The 17,699-nt window shown below is 63.0% G+C and overlaps 2 protein-coding genes across 2 annotated transcripts in view; both read right to left on the reverse strand.

Annotated features, from left to right (window-relative positions):
- Positions 1-1,289: 1,289 nt before the first annotated feature.
- CSNK2B (casein kinase 2 beta) lies at positions 1,290-10,784 on the reverse strand. The gene is given in 8 exon segments (XM_068178432.1): positions 1,290-1,388; positions 4,238-4,427; positions 5,873-5,948; positions 7,310-7,425; positions 8,974-8,995; positions 8,997-9,077; positions 10,324-10,407; positions 10,650-10,784. Coding segments are annotated over 7 exon segments (648 nt in total). The 5' UTR covers positions 10,396-10,407; positions 10,650-10,784; the 3' UTR covers positions 1,290-1,297.
- Positions 10,785-16,624: 5,840 nt separating this feature from the next.
- Positions 16,625-17,699, reverse strand: part of LOC137466731 (retinoic acid receptor RXR-beta-like) — a 26,953-nt gene continuing 25,878 nt past the window's right edge. Inside the window, exon 5 of the mRNA XM_068178412.1 lies at positions 16,625-16,674. Coding sequence (XP_068034513.1) covers positions 16,625-16,674 — 50 coding nt within the window. The remainder of the gene's footprint in view (positions 16,675-17,699) is intronic.

A 17,699-nucleotide genomic window follows, 5' to 3' on the forward strand; every position in this document is an offset into this window, starting at 1 on the left:
CGTTGCCATGGGAACGAGGCGGGCCTGCGAGAAAAGGCCTCGAAATGCCCCAAAAGCGGCGGAAATCGCCCCAAAATTCAGCGCGCGGGGCGGGAATGGGGCAAAGGGGCCCCAAAACCGGCTGGAGTTGACCCAGAACAGCGACGCCAAAGCCGCTCCGGAATGCACCAAATCCCCCCAAAATTCCGCAAAATTGGTCCGGAACGACCCCGAAACCTGCCTAAAACAGCTCTGCGCACCCCAAACGCTCCAAAGCACCTGAAATCCTTCAAAACCACTTAAATTACCCCAAATCCTCCCAAAACCACCCAGGAATGACCGAAAATGCCTAAATCACTGCAAAATGACCCAAACCCAGCCCCAAGCGCCCCAAAGGCCTCGATTGGCTCCTAACAGCTCAGGCTGTCCCAAATTCCCCCAAACCAACCCAAAACGCCCCAAACCAGCCCAAAACCAGCCTGAACTACCCCAAAACCACCCAAAACCACCCCAAACCCGCCCAAAACCACCCCAAAACTGCCCAAATTGCCCCAAATCTGCCCAAACCCACCCAAAACCACCCCAAAACCACCCAAAACCACCCCAAAACTGCCCAAACCACCCCAAAACAGCCCCAAAACTGCCCAAAACCGCCCAAATTGCCCAAATCTGCCCAACCCACCCAAAACCACCCCAAAACCACCCAAAACCACCCAAAACTGCCCAAACCACCCCCAAACAGCCCCAAACTGCCCAAAACCACCCAAATTGCCCCAAATCAGCCCAAAAACACCCAAAACCACCCCAAACCGCCCCAAAACCACCCAATTTGCCCCAAATCAGCCCAAAACCTACCAAAACGCCTGAAAATCAGCCAAAACACCCAAAACCACCCCAAAACCACCCCAAACCACCCCAACTGCCCCGAACTGCCCAAATTTCCCCAAATCCGCCCAAAACCACCCCAAAACCGCCCAAATTTCCCCAAATCTGCCCAAAACCACCCAAAACCACCCCAAACCCGCCCAAACCACCCCAAACCGCCCCAAAACCACCCAAATTGCCCCAAAACCCCCGCCCAAAACCACCCCAAACCGCCCCAAAACCGCCCAAATTGCCCCAAATCTGCCCAAAACCACCCAAAACCGCCCAAATTGCCCCAAATCAGCCAAAACCACCCCAAACCACCCCAAAACCGCCCCAAACCGCCCCAAAAGCCGCGCGCCCCAAGAAGAGGCGGGATCGGCGGATTTCAGCCCAAATCTCTTTCGGGGGGCGCGGGGGGCGGGGGTTGGGGGTCCGGGGGTCTCGGGGGCGCTCAGCGGATCGTCTTCACGGGGCTCTTGAAGTTGCTGGCGGCCTGGAGCTGCAGCTGGTACGCCATGGGGTGGATCTTGAACCCGTAGAGCCTGCGGGGAAAAACGGGGATTTCGGGAAAAATTGGGGACTTTGGGGGGAAACGGGGAACGGGGGGGAATGGGGAATTGGGGGGGAAAATGGGGATTTGGGGGGAAATGGGGATTTGGGGGGGAAATGGGGATTTGGGGGAAATGGGGATTTGAGGGAAAATGGGAATTGGGGAAAATGGGGATGTTGGGAAAACAGGGATTTGGGGGAAAAGGGGGATTTGGGGGAAAATGGGGATTTGGGGGAAATGGGGATGTTGGAAAACAGGGATTTGGGGGGAAAATGGGGATTTGGGGGGAAATGGGGAACTGGGGAAAAGTTGGGGATTTTGGGGGGAAATGGGATTTGGGGGGGAAAATGAGGAATTGGGGGGAAAATGGGGATTTGGGGGGAAATGGGAATTGGGGAAAATGGGGAACTGGGGAAAAGTTGTGGATTTTGGGGGGAAATGGGGAATTGGGGAAATGAGGAATTGGGGGGAAATGGGGATTTGGGGGAAAATGGGGAACTGGGGAAAAGTTGGGGATTTTGGGGGAAATGGGGATTTGGGGGGGAAAAATGAGGAATTGGGGACAAAATGGGGGTTTGGGGGGAAATGGGGAATTGGGGAAAATGGGGATGTTGGGAAAACAGGGATTTGGGGGAAAATGGGGATTTGGGGGGAAACGGGGAACGGGGGGGAAATGGGGAATTGGGGGGGAAATGGAGAATTGGGGGGGAAAATGGGGATTTGGGGGAAAATGGGGATTTGGGGGGGAAATGGGGATTTGGGGGAAAATGAGGAATTGGGGGGGAAATGGGGATTTGGGGGGAAAATGGGGAATTGGGGATTTGGGGGGAAAATGGGGATTTGGGGGGAAATGGGGATTTGGGGGAAAATGGGGATTTGGGGAAAATGGGGAATTGGGGGGGAAATGGGGATTTGGGGGGGAATGGGGAATTGGGGAAAAAATGGGATTTGGGGGGAAACGGGGAACAAGGGGGAAATGGGGAATTTGGGGGGAAATGGGAACTGGGGAAAAGTTGCGGATTTTGGGGGGAAATGGGGAATTGGGGGGAAAATGGGGATTTGGGGGACAAAAATGGGGGTTTGGGGGAAATGGGGAATTGGGGAAAATGGGATGTTGGGAAAACAGGGATTTGGGGGGAAAATGGGGATTTGGGGGAAACGGGGAACGGGGGGGAAATGGGGAATTGGGGGGGAAATGGGGAATTGGGGGGAAATGAGGAATTGGGGGAAATGGGGATTTGGGGGGAAATGGGGAATTGGGGAAAAAATGGGGATTTGGGGGAAACGGGGAACAAGGGGAAATGGGGATTTGGGGGGAAATGGGGATTTGGGGGAAAATGGGGATTTGGGGGAAAATGGGGATTTGGGGACAAAATGGGGGTTTTGGGGGGAAATGGGGAATTGGGGAAAATGGGGATGTTGGAAAACAGGATTTGGGGGAAAATGGGATTTGGGGGGAAACGGGGAACGGGGGGGAAATGGGGAATTGGGGGGAAATGGGGAATTGGGGGGGAAAATGGGGATTTGGGGGAAAATGGGGATTTGGGGGGAAAATGAGGAATTGGGGGAAATGGGGATTTGGGGGGAAATGGGGATTTTGGGGGGGAATTTGGGGATTTGGGGGAAACGGGGAACTGGGGGGAAATGAGGATTTGGGGGGAACATGGGGATTTGGGGGAAAAGGGGAACTGGGGAAAAGCTGCGGATTTTGGGGGGAAATGGGGAATTGGGGGGAAAATGGGGATTTGGGGGAAATGGGGAATTGGGGGGAAATGGGGATTTGGGGGGATAAATGGGGATTTTGGGGGGAAATTTGGGGATTTGGGGAGAAAATGGGGATTTGGGGGAAATTTGGGGATTTGGGGGAAAATGGGGATTTGGGGGGAAATGAGGATTTGGGGGAAAATTGGGGATTTTGGGGAAAAATTGGGGATTTTGGGGAGAAAAATGGGTATTTGGGGGAAAATTGGGGATTTTGGGGGGAAGTGGGAACTGAGTGGAAAAACGGCGGTTTTGGGGGAAATGGGATTTTTGGAAAACGGGGAATTGGGGGGAAAATGGCGAATTGGGGGAAAAAATGGGGAACTGGGGAAAATGGGGATTTGGGGGAAAAAACAGTGGTTTTGGAGAAGGGGGATTTGGGGAATCACTTCTTGTGCTCATTTTCCCTGGGTTTTTTGGGGTGGTTTCCCTGATTTTATTCTCATTTGCCCGTTTGGTTTTTTCCCATTCCCATTTGGTTTTTTGTGCTCATTTCCCCGTTTTTTGTGCTTGTTTTCTTTGGGGTTTTTGGGGTCATTTCCTGGTTTTTTAGGTTCATTTTTTTCCGGGTTTTTCGTGGCCATTTCCCCATTTCCTGTGCTCGCTTTCTTTGCGTTTTTTGGGGTAATTTCCCTGTTTTTTTCTACTTGTTCCCACTCGGTTTTTTGGGGTCGTTTCCCTGTTTTTTGAGTTCATTTCCCCTAAGTTTTTTCGGGTCACGTCCCTTTTTTTATCCTCATTCCCCCATTTTTCCCCACTCGCTTTCCTCCAGCTTTTTGCGCTCATTTCCCCGTTTTTCCTACTTATTCCTACCGGCTATTTTCGCGTTTTTTCCCTGTTTTTTTGGGTCGCTTCCCCGTTTTTCTCCTCATTCCCCGTTTCCCCGCTCGCTTTCCCCGCGCTGGCTTCCCCCGACCCCGGCACCGTTCCTGACTGGTTTTTTTTTTGTTTTTTCTGGTCTCTTTTTTGGGTTTTTCTGGGTTTTTCTGGGTTTTTTTTGGGTTTTTTTGTGGTTTTTCTGTTTTTTTGGGGTTTTTTTTGGGGTTTTTTTGGTTTTTTTTGTTTTTTTGGGGCTCTGACCTGGGCACGAACTGGTTGGCGGGGCGCTTGGGGCGGTACTCGGGGTGCACCATGAAGAGCATGTGCGGGAAGCCGGTGCCGAAGTAGGCGCCGTCGGTGTGGTGGTGCCGCGAGGACTTGGGCGTGTACACGTCCATGCACTTGGGGCAGTAGAGCTTCACCATGGCCTCGCCGGGGATGTCCGACAGCCCTGGGGGGGAATAAACCCCAAATAGATCATCCCCAAAGGACCCCAAACCCAAATAAACCCCGAATAAATCACCCCCAAAGGACCCCAAACCCAAATAAACCCAAATAAATCACCCCCAAAGGACCCCAAACCCAAATAAACCCAAATAAACCAAGCTAAGGGACCCCAAACCCAAATAAACCCTAAATAAATCACACCAAAGGACCCCAAACCCAAATAAATCCAAATAAATTACACCCAAAGGACCCCAAACCCAAATAAATCCAAATAAATTACACCCAAAGGATCCCAAACCCAAATAAACCCCAAATAAATCACCTCCAAAGGACCCCAAACCCAAATAAACCCAAATAAACCAAGCTAAGGGACCCCAAACCCAAATAAACCAAGCTAAGGGACCCAAACCCAAATAAACCAAGCTAAGGGACTCCAAATCCAAATAAACCCCAAATAAATCACCCCCAAAGGACCCCAAACCCAAATAAACCCCGAATAAATCACCCACAAGGGACCCCAAACACAAATAAAAGCAAATAAACCAAGCTAAGGGACCCCAAACACAAATAAACCAAGCTAAGGGACCCCAAACCCAAATAAACCCTAAATAAATTACACCCAAAGGACCCCAAACCCAATAAATCAAGCTAAGGGACCCCAAACCCAAATAAACCCTAAATAAATCACCCCCAAAGGACCCCAAACTCAAATAAACCCCGAATAAATCACACCAAAGGACCCCAAACCCAAATAAACCAAGCTAAGGGGACCCCAAATCCAAATAAACCCTAAATAAATTACAACCAAAGGACCCCAAACCCAAATAAACCCAAACAAACCAACCTAAGGGACCCCCACTCCAAACAAACCCCCCAAAGGGACGTCACAGGAGGTAAAACCCCGAACAAAACCCACCAAGGGACCCCAACCCCAAATAACGCCCCAAAGGAACCCCTCCCCGTCCCTCCCAATCCCCCCAGTGCCTCCCAGTGGCCCCCAGTCCTCCCAGTTGCCCCTAGCCCCCCTCCCAGTGCCCTCCCAGTCCCCCCCAGTGGCCCCCAGTGCCTCCCAGTTGCCTCTAGCCCTCTCCCAGTGCCCCCCAGTCCCTCCCAATGCCCCTAGCCCCCTCTCCCAGTCCCTCCCAGTGGCCCCAGTGCCTCCCAGTTGCCCCTAGCCCCCCTCCCAGTCCCTCCCAGTGGCCCCCAGTCCCTCCCAGTTGCCCCTAACCCCCCTCCCAGTCCCTCCCAGTGGCCCCCAGTCCCTCCCAGTTGCCCATAGCCCCCCTCCCAGTGCCCTCCCAGTTGCCCCTAGCCCCCCTCCCAGTCCCTCCCAGTGCCCCCAGTCCCTCCCAGTGCCCCCCAGTCCCTCCCAGTTGCCCCTAGCCCCTGTCCCAGTGCCTCCCAGTTGCCCCTAGCCCCCCTCCCAGTCCCTCCCAGTGCCCCCAGTACCGATGGGCAGCATGGGCTGGTTCTCGCAGTACACCCGCGGGCAGTACCCGAAGTCTCCCTGCTGGTACTTCTCCAGCTGAGGGGTGCAGGGGGGGGGTCAGCGGGGGTCCCGGGGTGGTTCAGAGGGGTCACTGAGGGGTGCAGGGGGGGGGGTCAGCGGGGGTCCCGGGGTGGTTCAGAGGGGTCACAGGAGGGGGCCCAGGGGGTCTTGGGGGGGCTCATAGGGTCTGGGGGGAGTCAGGGGGGTCCCAGGGTTCAGGGGGGTTTCAGAGGGGACAGGGGGGTCATAGGAGGTCCCAAGGGGCCTTAGGGGCCAGGAGGGTCCCGGGGGGGTTCAGGGGGTCCCAGGGGGGGGTTCATGGGTCCCAGGGGGGTCCCAGAAGGGTTCAGGGGTCCCAGGGGGGTTCAGGGGGTCCCGGGGGGGTTCAGGGGGTTCCAGGGGGTCCCAGGTGGGGTTCAGGGGTTCCAGGGGGGGGTTCAGGGGGTCCCAGGGGGGGGGTTCATGGGTCCCAGGGGGTCCCAGAAGGGTTCAGGGGTCCCAGGGGGTTCAGGGGGTCCCGGGGGGGTTCAGGGGGTTCCAGGGGGTCCCAGGTGGGGTTCAGGGGTTCCAGGGGGGGTTCAGGGGGTCCCAGGGGGGTTCCAGGGGTGGTTCTGGTGTCCCAGGGGGGGTTCAGGGGTCCCAGGGGGGTTCAGGGGGTCCCAGGGGGGTTCAGGGGGTCCCAGGGGGGTTCCAGGGGTGGTTCAGGGGTCCCAGGTGGGTTCAGGGGGTCCCAGGGGGGTTCAGGGGGTTCCAGGGGGTCCCAGGTGGGGTTCAGGGGGTTCCAGGGGGAGTTCAGGGGGTCCCAGGGGGAGTTCAGGGGCTCCAGGGGGTCCCAGGGGTGGTTCTGGGGTCCCAGGGGTGTCCCCGGGGGTCCCTGGGGGTCCCTCACCATCTGGGCGATGCCGCGGTTGGTGAGGATGGTTCGGGGGGGGGGTCCCAGGGGGTCCCGGGGGGGTTCAGGGGGTCCCGGGGGGGTTCAGGGGTCCCGGGGGGGTTCAGGGCGTCCCGGGGGTCCCTCACCATCTGGGCGATGCCACAGTTGGTGAGGATGGTTCGGGGGGGGTCCCAGGGAGGTTCAGGGGTCCCAGGGGGGGTTCAGGGGGGTCCCAGGGGTCCCCGGGGGTCCCTCACCATCTGGGCGATGCCGCGGTTGGTGAGGATGGTTCAGGGGGGGTCCCAGGGGGTCCCGGGGGGGGTTCAGGGGTCCCAGGAGGGTTCAGGGGGTCCCCGGGGGGTCCCTCACCATCTGGGCGATGCCGCGGTTGGTGAGGATGGTTCGGGGGGGTCCCAGGGAGGTTCAGGGGTCCCAGGGAGGTTCAGGGGTCCCAGGGGGGTTCAGGAGTCCCGGGGGGGTTCAGGGGTCCCAGGGGGGTTCAGGAGTCCCGGGGGTCCCTCACCATCTGGGCGATGCCGCGGTTGGTGAGGATGTAGCGCGCGTGGATCAGCCCGTAGAGCATCTCGGCCGCCTGCTCGATCAGGTCGCTCTGGTTGGGGTTGTCCTCCAGCTCCTCGTCTTGGGGGGACAGGGGGCACGGGCCGGGGGTCAGCGCGGGGCCGAGACCCCCAGAGACCCCCCAGAGCCCTCTGATCCCCCCCAGAGACCCCCCAGAGCCCTCTGATCCCCCCCAGAGCCCTCATAACCCTCCCAGAGCCCCCCAAGCCCCCTCCTGTGCCCTCAAAGCTTCTCCAAGCCCCCCCAGAATCCCCTCAGAGACCCCTCAAAACCCTCCCAGCCCCCCCCAGAGCCCACCAAGCCCCCCCAAACCCCCTCTTGAGCCCCTCCAAAGCCCTCAGAACCCTCCCAGCCCCCCCACCAGCCCCCCAGACCCCTTAGAGTCCCCCCAGAACCCTCCCAGCCCCCCCTGAATCCCCTCAGAGCCCCCTCAAGACCCCCCCTGAATCCCTCCCAGCCCCCTCAGAGCCCCCTCGAGACCCCGCCAAGCCCCCCAGAGACCCCTGAGCCCCTCAGAGCCTCCTTGAGACCCCCCAGAGACCCCACCAAGCCCCCCAGAGACACCTGAGCCCCTCAGAGCCTCCTTGAGACCCCCCAGAGACCCCACCAAGCCCCCCAGAGACACCTGAGCCCCTCAGAGCCTCCTTGAGACCCCCCAGAGACCCCACCAAGCCCCCCCAAACCCCCTCCTGAGCCCCCTAATCTCCCCCAGAGACCCCTGAGGCCCCCAGAGCCCCCCCCAGTTCCCCTTGAATCTCCCCCAGAACCCCCCCAGTTCCCCTTGGATCCCCCCCAGAACCCCCCCAGTTCCCCTTGAATCCCCCCAGAACCCCCCCAGTTCCCCTTGAATCTCTCCCAGCCCCCCCAGAACCCCCCAGTTACCCTTGAATCCCCCCCAGCCCCCCCCCAGTTCCCCTTGAATCCCTCCCAGCCCCCCCCCAGTTCCCCTTGAATCCCTCCCAGCCCCCCCAGAACCCCCCAGTTCCCCTTGAATCTCCCCCAGAACCCCCCCAGTTCCCCTTGGATCCCCCCCAGAACCCCCCAGTTACCCTTGAATCCCCCCCAGCCCCCCCCCAGTTCCCCTTGAATCCCTCCCAGCCCCCCCCCAGTTCCCCTTGAATCCCCCCCAGCCCCCCCAGAACCCCCCCAATTCCCCTTGAATCCCTCCCAGCCCCCCCCAGAACCCCCCAGTTCCCCTTGAATCCCTCCCAGCCCCCCCAGAACCCCCCAGTTCCCCTTGAATCCCTCCCAGAACCCCCCCAGTTCCCCTTTAATCCCCCCCAGAACCCCCCCAGTTCCCCTTGAATCCCTCCCAGCCCCCCCAGAGCCCCCCCCAGTTCCCCCTTGAATCCCCCCCAGAACCCCTCCAGTTCCCCTCAAATCCCTCCCAGCCCCCCCCCAGTTCCCCTTGAATCCCCCCAGCCCCCCCAGTTGCCCTTGAATCCCCCCCAGAACCTCCCCAGTTGCCCTTGAATCCCCCCCAGAACCCCCCAGTTCCCCTTGAATCCCCCCCAGAACCCCCCCAGTTCCCCTTGGATCCCCCCCAGAACCCCCCAGTTCCCCTTGAATCCCCCCCCAGCCCCCCCAGAGCCCCCCCCGGGGCCGCACCGGGCTCCAGGTCCAGGATCATGGTCCAGGGCCTGCCGGTAGTGCGGCACCTGCTCGTTGAGCCCCGTCAGGTTGAACTTGTCCTGGATGTAATCCTCGTCCACCTGCGGCACCCGCCGGGCTCAGGGGGGGCTCTAGGGGGGTCCCGAGGGGTCTGGGGGTGTCCTGGGGGGCTCTAGGAGGTCTCAGGATGTCTTGGGAGTGTCCCGGGGGTGCCCTAGGGGGCTCTGGGGGTGGCCTGAGGGGTCTGGGGGTGTCCTGGGGGATCTCAGGGGTGTCCCAAGGTATCCTAAAGGGTCCTGAAGGGTCTGGGGGTGTCCTGAGGGATCTCAGGGGTGTCCCAGGGTATCCTAAAGGGTCCTGAGGGGTCTGGGGGTGTCCCAGGGGTGCTCTGGGGGTAGCCTGAGGGGTCTGGGGGTGTCCTGGGGGGTCTCTGAGGAGTCCTGAGGGGGTCTCAGGGGTGTCCCAGGGTATCCTAAAGGGTCCTGAAGGGTCTGGGGGTGTCCCAAGGTGTCTTGGGGAGGTCCTGGGGGTATCCTAGAGCGTCCTGAGGGGTCTGGGGGTGTCCCAGGGTGTCTTCAGGGGGTCCTGGGGGTATCCTAGGGCATCCTGAAGGGTCTGGGGGTGTCCCAAGGTGTCTTGGGGAGTCCTGGGGGTGTCTTGGGAGTATCCTAAGGGGTCTGGGAGTGTCCTGGGGTGTGTGGGAGCATCCCAGGGGTACCCCAGGGGGTCCTGGGGGTGTCCCAGGGGGTCTGGGGGTAGCCTAGGGGGTGTAGGGGTGTCCCAGGGCGTCTTAGGGGGGTCCCGAGGGGCTCTGCGAGTGTCCTGGGGTTGTCCCAGGGAGAATTCTGGGGCACCCTAGGGGGTCCTGGGGGTGTCCCAGGGGGTCCTGGGGGGCTCTGGGGGTGTCCTGAGGGGTCTTGGGGGTGTCCTGGGGCATTCTAGGGGGTCCTGGGTGGGCTCTGGGGGGTCCCGGGGCTGTCCCGGGTGATTCTGGGGGGTCCCGGGTGGTTCTGGGGGGTCCCGGGGCTGTCCGGGTGGTTCTGGGGGGTCCCGGGGCTGTCCCCGGGTGGCTCTGGGGGGTCCCGGGTGGTTCTGGGGGGTCCCGGGGCTGTCCCGGGTGGTTCTGGGGGGTCCCGGGTGGTTCTGGGGGGTCCCGGGGCTGTCCCGGGTGGTTCTGGGGGGTCCCGGGGCTGTCCCGGGTGGTTCTGGGGGATCCCGGGTGGTTCTGGGGGGTCCCGGGGCTATCCCGGGTGGTTCTGGGGGGTCCCGGGGCTGTCCCGGGTGGTTCTGGGGGGTCCCGGGGCTGTCCCGGGTGGTTCTGGGGGGTCCCGGGGGTCCCGCCCCCACCTCGCAGAAGAACTCGTTGCCGCGGAGGCCGCAGAACCACGAGATCCACGACACCTCCTCGGAGCTGCTCATGGTCCCGGCTTTCTGCGGAGAAGAACGGCGGCCGTGAACCGCCCCCCACCCCCACTCCGGGACCCCCCAAAACCGCCCCGGGCCCGCCCGGGCCCTCAAGAGCCGCGCACCGCCCGCGCCCCCGCGGCCGCTCACGACCGCACGGCCCGGCCCGGAAGGAGCCCGAGCAGCGCTGAGGGACCCCCGGGCCCGCCCGGTGCCCCCGGTTTCCCGCCGGGTCCCCCCCGGGCCTGGCGGAGCCGCCCGGGCCTCACCCGCCGCTTGAGGGGCGCTCCGGGCTCGATCCGCGCACGCGCAGCCGCCGCTTCCGCCCCAAACCCCGCCCCCGCGCCGGAAACAACCAATCACCGCCGGCAGCCTGATACTTCCGCTCCAAACCACGCCCACGACACGGGAATGACCAATCAGCGCCGGGTTCCGCCGTCGCTTTCGCCTGAACTCCGCTCCCGCGTCTGTACGGGCCAATCAGTGCCCGCCCGCGAGTCACGTGGCTCGCCGGCCTCCGTTCACAACTTCCGGCGGCGGCTGCAGGGTCCGACGGGACCCTCCGGGACCCCCGAGCCCCCCGGGACCCTCCCGGGACCCCCCATGTCCCTGATCGCCTTCTGCCGGGGGCCAGGACCAGGCCGGCGGGCTGGGAGCACGGGCGGCTGCAGCAAGACCCGCCGCTGCCGCCGCCGCCGCCGCCCGAGGCCGCCGCCGCCGCCGCCGGGGCGGAGGCGCGGAGCTTCTACGAGAGCCTATTCGCCGAGGGGGGCGGCGCGGAGCCCGCCCGGAGCCCCCGGGAGGCGCCCAGGTGGGTGCGACCCCCGCCGTTAATGACCCCCCCCGATCCGGTCGTTAATTAACGGAGCCGTTAATTAACGGAGCCGTTAACCTCCCTCCCCCCGCAGCCACCCGGACCCCCCGCACTTCTGCCGCAGCTGCGGGGCCTCGTTCCGCGACCCCCCCGCCCGGCACCGCCGCTCCACCGCGCACCTGCTGGGCTGGGGGCGGCCCCCGCGCCCCCCGCGCCCCCCGGGCCCCGCTCCGGGCCCGGTTACCGGCTGCTGCTGCGGGCGGGCTGGGCCGGCGGCGGGCTGGGCCCGGGGGAGCGCGGGCGGTTGCTGCCGGTGCCCACGGAGCTGAAGCGGGACCGGGCCGGGCTGGGCTGGGGGCGGCGGCCGCGGGCCCGGGTCTCGCACTTCGGCCCCGGGGACGCGGCCGCGGTGGCGGGGCCGGCGCGGGGGGCGGGGGGCGGCGGCGGCGGCGGGGAGGGGGCGCGGGGCAGCCGCCGCCGCCGCCGCCGGGCCCGGTTGGGCTCCGAGGAGGCGGCGCGGGGCTGGGAGATCCGGATGAGGGAGTACATGGAGCGCTGCGACCCCCCCGAGCCCCCGGGACGGGCGGGACCGGGACCCCCGGGACCCCCCTGAGACCCCCGGGACCCCCCTGAATGCCCGGGGACCCCCGTGAAACCCCGGGACGGGCGGAACCGGGACCCCCCTGAGACCCCCGGGACCCCCCTGAATGCCCGGGGACCCCCCCGAGACCCCGGGACGGGCGGAACCGGGACCCCCCTGAGACCCCCGGGACCCCCCTGAATGCCCGGGGACCCCCGTGAAACCCCGGGACGGGCGGAACCGGGACCCCCCTGAGACCCCCGGGACCCCCCTGAATGCCCGGAGACCCCCGTGAAACCCCGGGACGGGCGGGACCGGGACCCCCGGGACACCCCTGAATGCCCGGAGACCCCCCCGAGACCCCGGGACGGACGGGACCGGGACCCCCCTGAATGCCCGGGGACCCCCCCGAGCCCCCGGGACGGGCGGGACCGGGACCCCCCTGAGACCCCCGGAACCCCGGGACCCCCCCTGAATACCCGGGGACCCCCCGAGACCCTGGGACGGGCGGCACCGGCACCCCCGGGACCCCCCTGAGACCCCCGGGACCCCCCTGAATGCCCGGAGACCCCCGTGAAACCCCGGGACGGGCGGGACCGGGACCCCCCTGAATGCCCGGAGACCCCCCGAGCCCCCGGGACGGGCAGAACCGGGACCCCCAGAGCCCTCCCCGAGACCCCCGGGACCCTCAGAGCCCCCCCAGGAACCCCGGACCCCCCCTGAGACCCCCGGGACCCCCCTAAGCCTCCCCTGAGACCCCCCCCAAGACCCCCGAAACCCCCCCGGGACGAGCGGGACGAGACCCCCGCCCCCCCAAATCCCCCCGGGACTCCTGAGAGCCCCAGGACCCCCGGAGCCCCCCTGAATGCCCTGAGACCCCAAAGCCCCCCCGAGACTGTGCAGCCCCCCCCTGAATCCCCCTAAACGCCCCCTCCCCCCGGAATCTCCTGAGACCCCCCCCCACCTTAAACCCGCCTTGAGACCCCCCCCCCAAAACCCCACCGAGCTCCTCAAAGCCCCCCCGAGACCCTGGAGACCCCCCCTGAACCCCCCCGGAATTCCCAGAGATCCCCCCAAACCCCCGCTGAACCCCCCCCGGCCCAGAGACCCCGAGACTGTGCAGACCCCCCCCCAAATTCCCCTAAACCCCCCCCCCTCCCCAGAGCCCCCCCCGAATTCCCAGAGATGCCCCCCAAGACCCCCTAAACCCCCCTGAGACCCCCTAAACCCCCTCAAAGCCCCCCCAAACCGCTCTGAGACCCCCCAAACCCCCTCAAAGCCCCCCCGAGACCCTGGAGACCCCCCCTGAACCCCCCCGGAATTCCCAGAGATCCCCCCAAACCCCCGCTGAACCCCCCCCGGCCCAGAGACCCCCGAGACTGTGCAGACCCCCCCCCAAATTCCCCTAAACCCCCCCCCCCTCCCCAGAGCCCCCCCCGAATTCCCAGAGATGCCCCCCAAGACCCCCCAAACCCCCCTGAGACCCCCTAAACCCCCTCAAAGCCCCCCAAACCCCCATGAGACCCCCCAAACCCCCATGAGACCCCCCCAAACCCCCTCAAAGCCCCCCCCTAAACCCCCCTGAGACCCCCTAAACCCCCCTGAGACCCCCTAAACCCCCTCAAAGCCCCCCCAAACCCCCCTGAGACCCCCTAAACCCCCTCAAAGCCCCCCCAAACCCCTCTGAGACCCCCTAAACCCCTCTGAGACCCCCTAAACCCCCCCGAGACCCCCCAAACCCCCCTGAGACCCCCTAAACCCCCCTGAGACCCCCTAAATCCCCTCAAAGCCCCCCCAAACCCCTCTGAGACCCCCTAAACCCCCTCAAAGCCCCCCCAAACCCCCATGAGACCCCCTAAACCCCCCTGAGACCCCCCCAAACCCCTCTGAGACCCCCTAAACCCCCTCAAAGCCCCCCCAAACCCCTCAGAGACCCCCTAAACCCCCCTGAGACCCCCTAAACCCCCCCCTGCTCCCCTCAAACCCCCCCCCCGAGACCCCCCCCCCCAAAATTTGGGGCGCTGCGATTTCCCTGCCGGGGTTTTTTTTTTTTTTTCCTTTTCCCGGCCGGATTTGGGGCTCCCCCCGCCCCAGCTCCTGCGGTTTTTGGGGTGCCCATGACACTTTGGGGGTTCCCCCACCCCGGGGCTTTGGGGTTCCCCCCCCTCCCGGGGTTTTTTTTTGGGGCCCCCCGAGATTTTGGGGTCCCCCCCTCCCCCCCACCGCCACCCAGATTTTTGGAGCCGCCTCTAGGGCAATTTTGGGGGCCCCCCCCCGGGTTTTTGGGGTCCCCTGGGGTTTTGGGTGCCCCCCCCAGGGCAGTTTTGGGGCCCCCCCAGATTTTGGGGCCACCCCGAGATTTTGGGGTCCCCCCTCATGGAGCTTTTGCCCCCCCCCTCCATGGCAATTTTGGGACCCCCGTGGTTTCCGGTTCCCCCCCCCCCGGCCAGTTTTGGGGTCCCCCCCGCGATTTTTGGGGCCCCCTCTATGGCAATTTTGTGGCCCCCCCTGGGTTTTTTTTTGGGCCCCCACCCCCCCAAGATTTTTGGGGCCCTCCGGGATTTCAGTGCCCCCCCCCAGATTTTTGGGGCCCCCCGGGATTTCAGTGCCCCCCCTATTTTTTGGGGTCCCCCGATGCCCGTTTCGCGTGCCCCCCCCCCGAGTTTTTGGAGCCCCCCCAGATTTTTTTGGCCCCCCCCCCCATGGCAATTTTGGGGCTCCCTGGGATTTCCGGTGCCCCCCCCCCCCGTTTTTTGGGGTCCCCCCCCATGGCAGTTTCGGGTGCCCCCCCCCCCGTTTTTTGGGGTCCCCCCCATGGCAGTTTCGGGTGCCCCCCCCCCCGTTTTTTGGGGTCCCCCCCCATGGCAGTTTCGGGTGCCCCCCCCCGTTTTTTGGGGTCCCCCCATGGCAGTTTCGGGTGCCCCCCCCCCCCCCGTTTTTTGGGGTCCCCCCCCATGGCAGTTTCGGGTGCCCCCCCCCCGTTTTTTGGGGTCCCCCCCCATGGCAGTTTCGGGTGCCCCCCCCCGTTTTTTGGGATCCCCCCCCATGGCAGTTTCGGGTGCCCCCCCCCCCGTTTTTTGGGGTCCCCCCATGGCAGTTTCGGGTGCTCCCCCCCCCCCGGGCGGTTTTTTGGGCGCTTCCGCTTTTTCGGGGCTCCTCCCCCTCCCCACCGCATCCCTCCCCCGCCCCCGCCGGGATTTCCCGTTCGTTCCGCCGGTCCCGGGGGAGGGGCTCATTAACACCTTCGTTAATTAGCCGGCGGCTCGTTAATTACCGCGGGGGGGGGGGGGGGAGGGGAGGGGCGGAGGCGCGGTTTGGAAGGGGGGGAGGGGCGGAGAGGCGGCCCCTCCCCCCGCGGGGTTTTCCCGGTACCGGAGTTGGGGGTGGGGGGGGTCCCGGGGGTGGGGGGGGTCCCGGGGCCGCCCCCGCCCCGTGCGGGGGCCGGGGGGGGCCATAAAGGCCCCGGGGGGGGCCGGGCCGGCTCAGAGCCGCCATGGCCGGGCCCCCCCCGCCGCCCCCCCGGCGCCCCGAGGGACGCGCCGGTGGCACCCGTGGCACCCATGGCACCCATGTCACCGGTGGCACCCATGGCATCTGTGGCACCGGTGGCACCCATGTCACCGGTGGCACCCATGTCACCCGTGGCACCCATGGCATCTGTGGCACCCGTGGCACCCATGGCATCTGTGGCACCCGTGGCGCCCATGGCACCAGTGGCACCCGTGGCACCCATGGCATCTGTGGCACCCGTGGCACCCATGGCATCTGTGGCACCAGTGGCACCCATGTCGCCCGTGGCACCCGTGGCACCCATGGTATCTGTGTCACCCATGGCGCCCGTGGCACCTGTGGCACCGGCGGTGCCGGTGTCACTGGGCCGGGCCCGGTGCTGCTGCTGCTGCTGCTGCTGCTGCCGCCCGCGGCCACCACCCGCCTGCCCCGACAGGTAGGAGCTGTGTGTCACCTGTGTGTCACCTGGGTGTCGTTATCTGTGTCACCTGTGTCACCTGTGTGTCATTATCTGTGTCACCTGTGTCACCTGTGTGTCACCTGTGTCACCCATGTGTCGTTATCTGTGTCACCTGTGTCACCTGTGTGTCGTTATCGGTGTGATCTGTGTCACCTGTGTCACCTGTGTGTCATTATCTGTGTCACCTGTGTCACCTGGGTGTCGTTATCGGTGTGATCTGTGTGTCATCTGTGTGTCACCTGTGTGTCACCCGTGTGTCGTTATCTGTGTCACCTGTGTCACCTGGGTGTCGTTATTGGTGTGATCTGTGCGTCATCTGTGTCACCCGTGTGTCGTTATCTGTGTCACCTGTGTCACCTGTGTCACCTGGGTGTCGTTATCGGTGTGATCTGTGTGTCACCTGTGTGTCACCTGGGTGTCATTATCTGTGTCATCTGTGTCATCTGTGTGTCACCTGTGTGTCACCCGTGTGTCGTTATCTGTGTCATCTGTGTCACCTGGGTGTCGTTATTGGTGTGATCTGTGCGTCATCTGTGTCACCCGTGTGTCGTTATCTGTGTCACCTGTGTCACCTGTGTCACCTGGGTGTCGTTATCTGTGTGACCTGTGTGTCACCTGTGTGTCACCTGGGTGTCATTATCTGTGTCACCTGTGTCACCTGTGTGTCACCTGTGTCACCTGGGTGTCGTTATCTGTGTGATCTGTGCGTCATCTGTGTCACCTGTGTGTCACCTGTGTGTCATTATCTGTGTCATCTGTGTCACCTGTGTGTCATTTTCTGTGTCACCTGTGTTACCTGTGTGTCATTATCTGTGTCACCTGTGTGTCACCTGTGTTACCTGTGTGTCATTATCTGTGTCACCTGTGTGTCACCTGTGTCTCACCCGTGTGTCGTTATCTGTGCGTTGATCTGTGTCACCTGCGTGTCACCTGGGTGTTATTATCTGTGTCACGTGTGTATCATTATCTGTGTCATCTGTGTCACCTGTGTGCAATCTGTGTCTCCTGTGTGTCACCTGTGTCACCTGTCACCATCTGTGTCACCCGTGTGTCGTTATTTGTGTCACCTGTGTGTGATCTATGTCACCCGTGTGTCACCGTGGTCACCCGTGTGTTGTTATCTGTGTCACCTGTGTGTGATCTATGTCACCTGTGTGTCACCTGTGTCACCTGTGTGTCACCCGTGTGTCGTTATTTGTGTCACCTGTGTGTGATCTATGTCACCCGTGTGTCACCCGTGGTCACCCGTGTGTTGTTATCTGTGTCACCTGTGTGTGATCTATGTCACCTGTGTGTCACCTGTGTCACCTGTGTGTCACCCGTGTGTCGTTATTTGTGTCACCTGTGTGTGATCTATGTCACCTGTGTGTCACCCGTGTGTTGTTATCTGTGTCACCTGTGTGTGATCTATGTCACCTGTGTGTCACCTGTGTCACCTATCACCATCTGTGTCACCCGTGTGTCACCCGTGTGTCGTTATTTGTGTCACCTGTGTCACCTGTCACCATCTATGTCACCTGTGTGTCACCCGTGTGTCACCCGTGTGTTGTTATCTGTGTCACCTGTGTGTGATCTATGTCACCTGTGTGTCACCTGTGTCACCTATCACCATCTGTGTCACCCGTGTGTCACCCGTGTGTCGTTATTTGTGTCACCTGTGTCACCTGTCACCATCTATGTCACCTGTGTGTCACCCGTGTGTCACCTGTGTGTTGTTATCTGTGTCACCTGTGTGCTACCTGTGTGTTATGTGTCACCTGTGTTACTTGTGTTACCTGTGTGTCATTATCTGTGTTACCTGTGTGACGTGTGTCGTTATCTGTGTCATTATCTGTGTCACTTACTTGTGTGTCACCTGTGTGCTACTGTGTTACCTGTGTGTCACCTGTGTCACCTCTGTGTCGCCATCTGTGTCACCTGTGTGTGATCTGTGTGTGTCATTGTCTGTATCACCT

Source organism: Anomalospiza imberbis, unplaced genomic scaffold (genome assembly GCF_031753505.1).
Source record: "Anomalospiza imberbis isolate Cuckoo-Finch-1a 21T00152 unplaced genomic scaffold, ASM3175350v1 scaffold_43, whole genome shotgun sequence".
Taxonomy (NCBI): Eukaryota; Metazoa; Chordata; class Aves; order Passeriformes; family Viduidae; genus Anomalospiza; species Anomalospiza imberbis.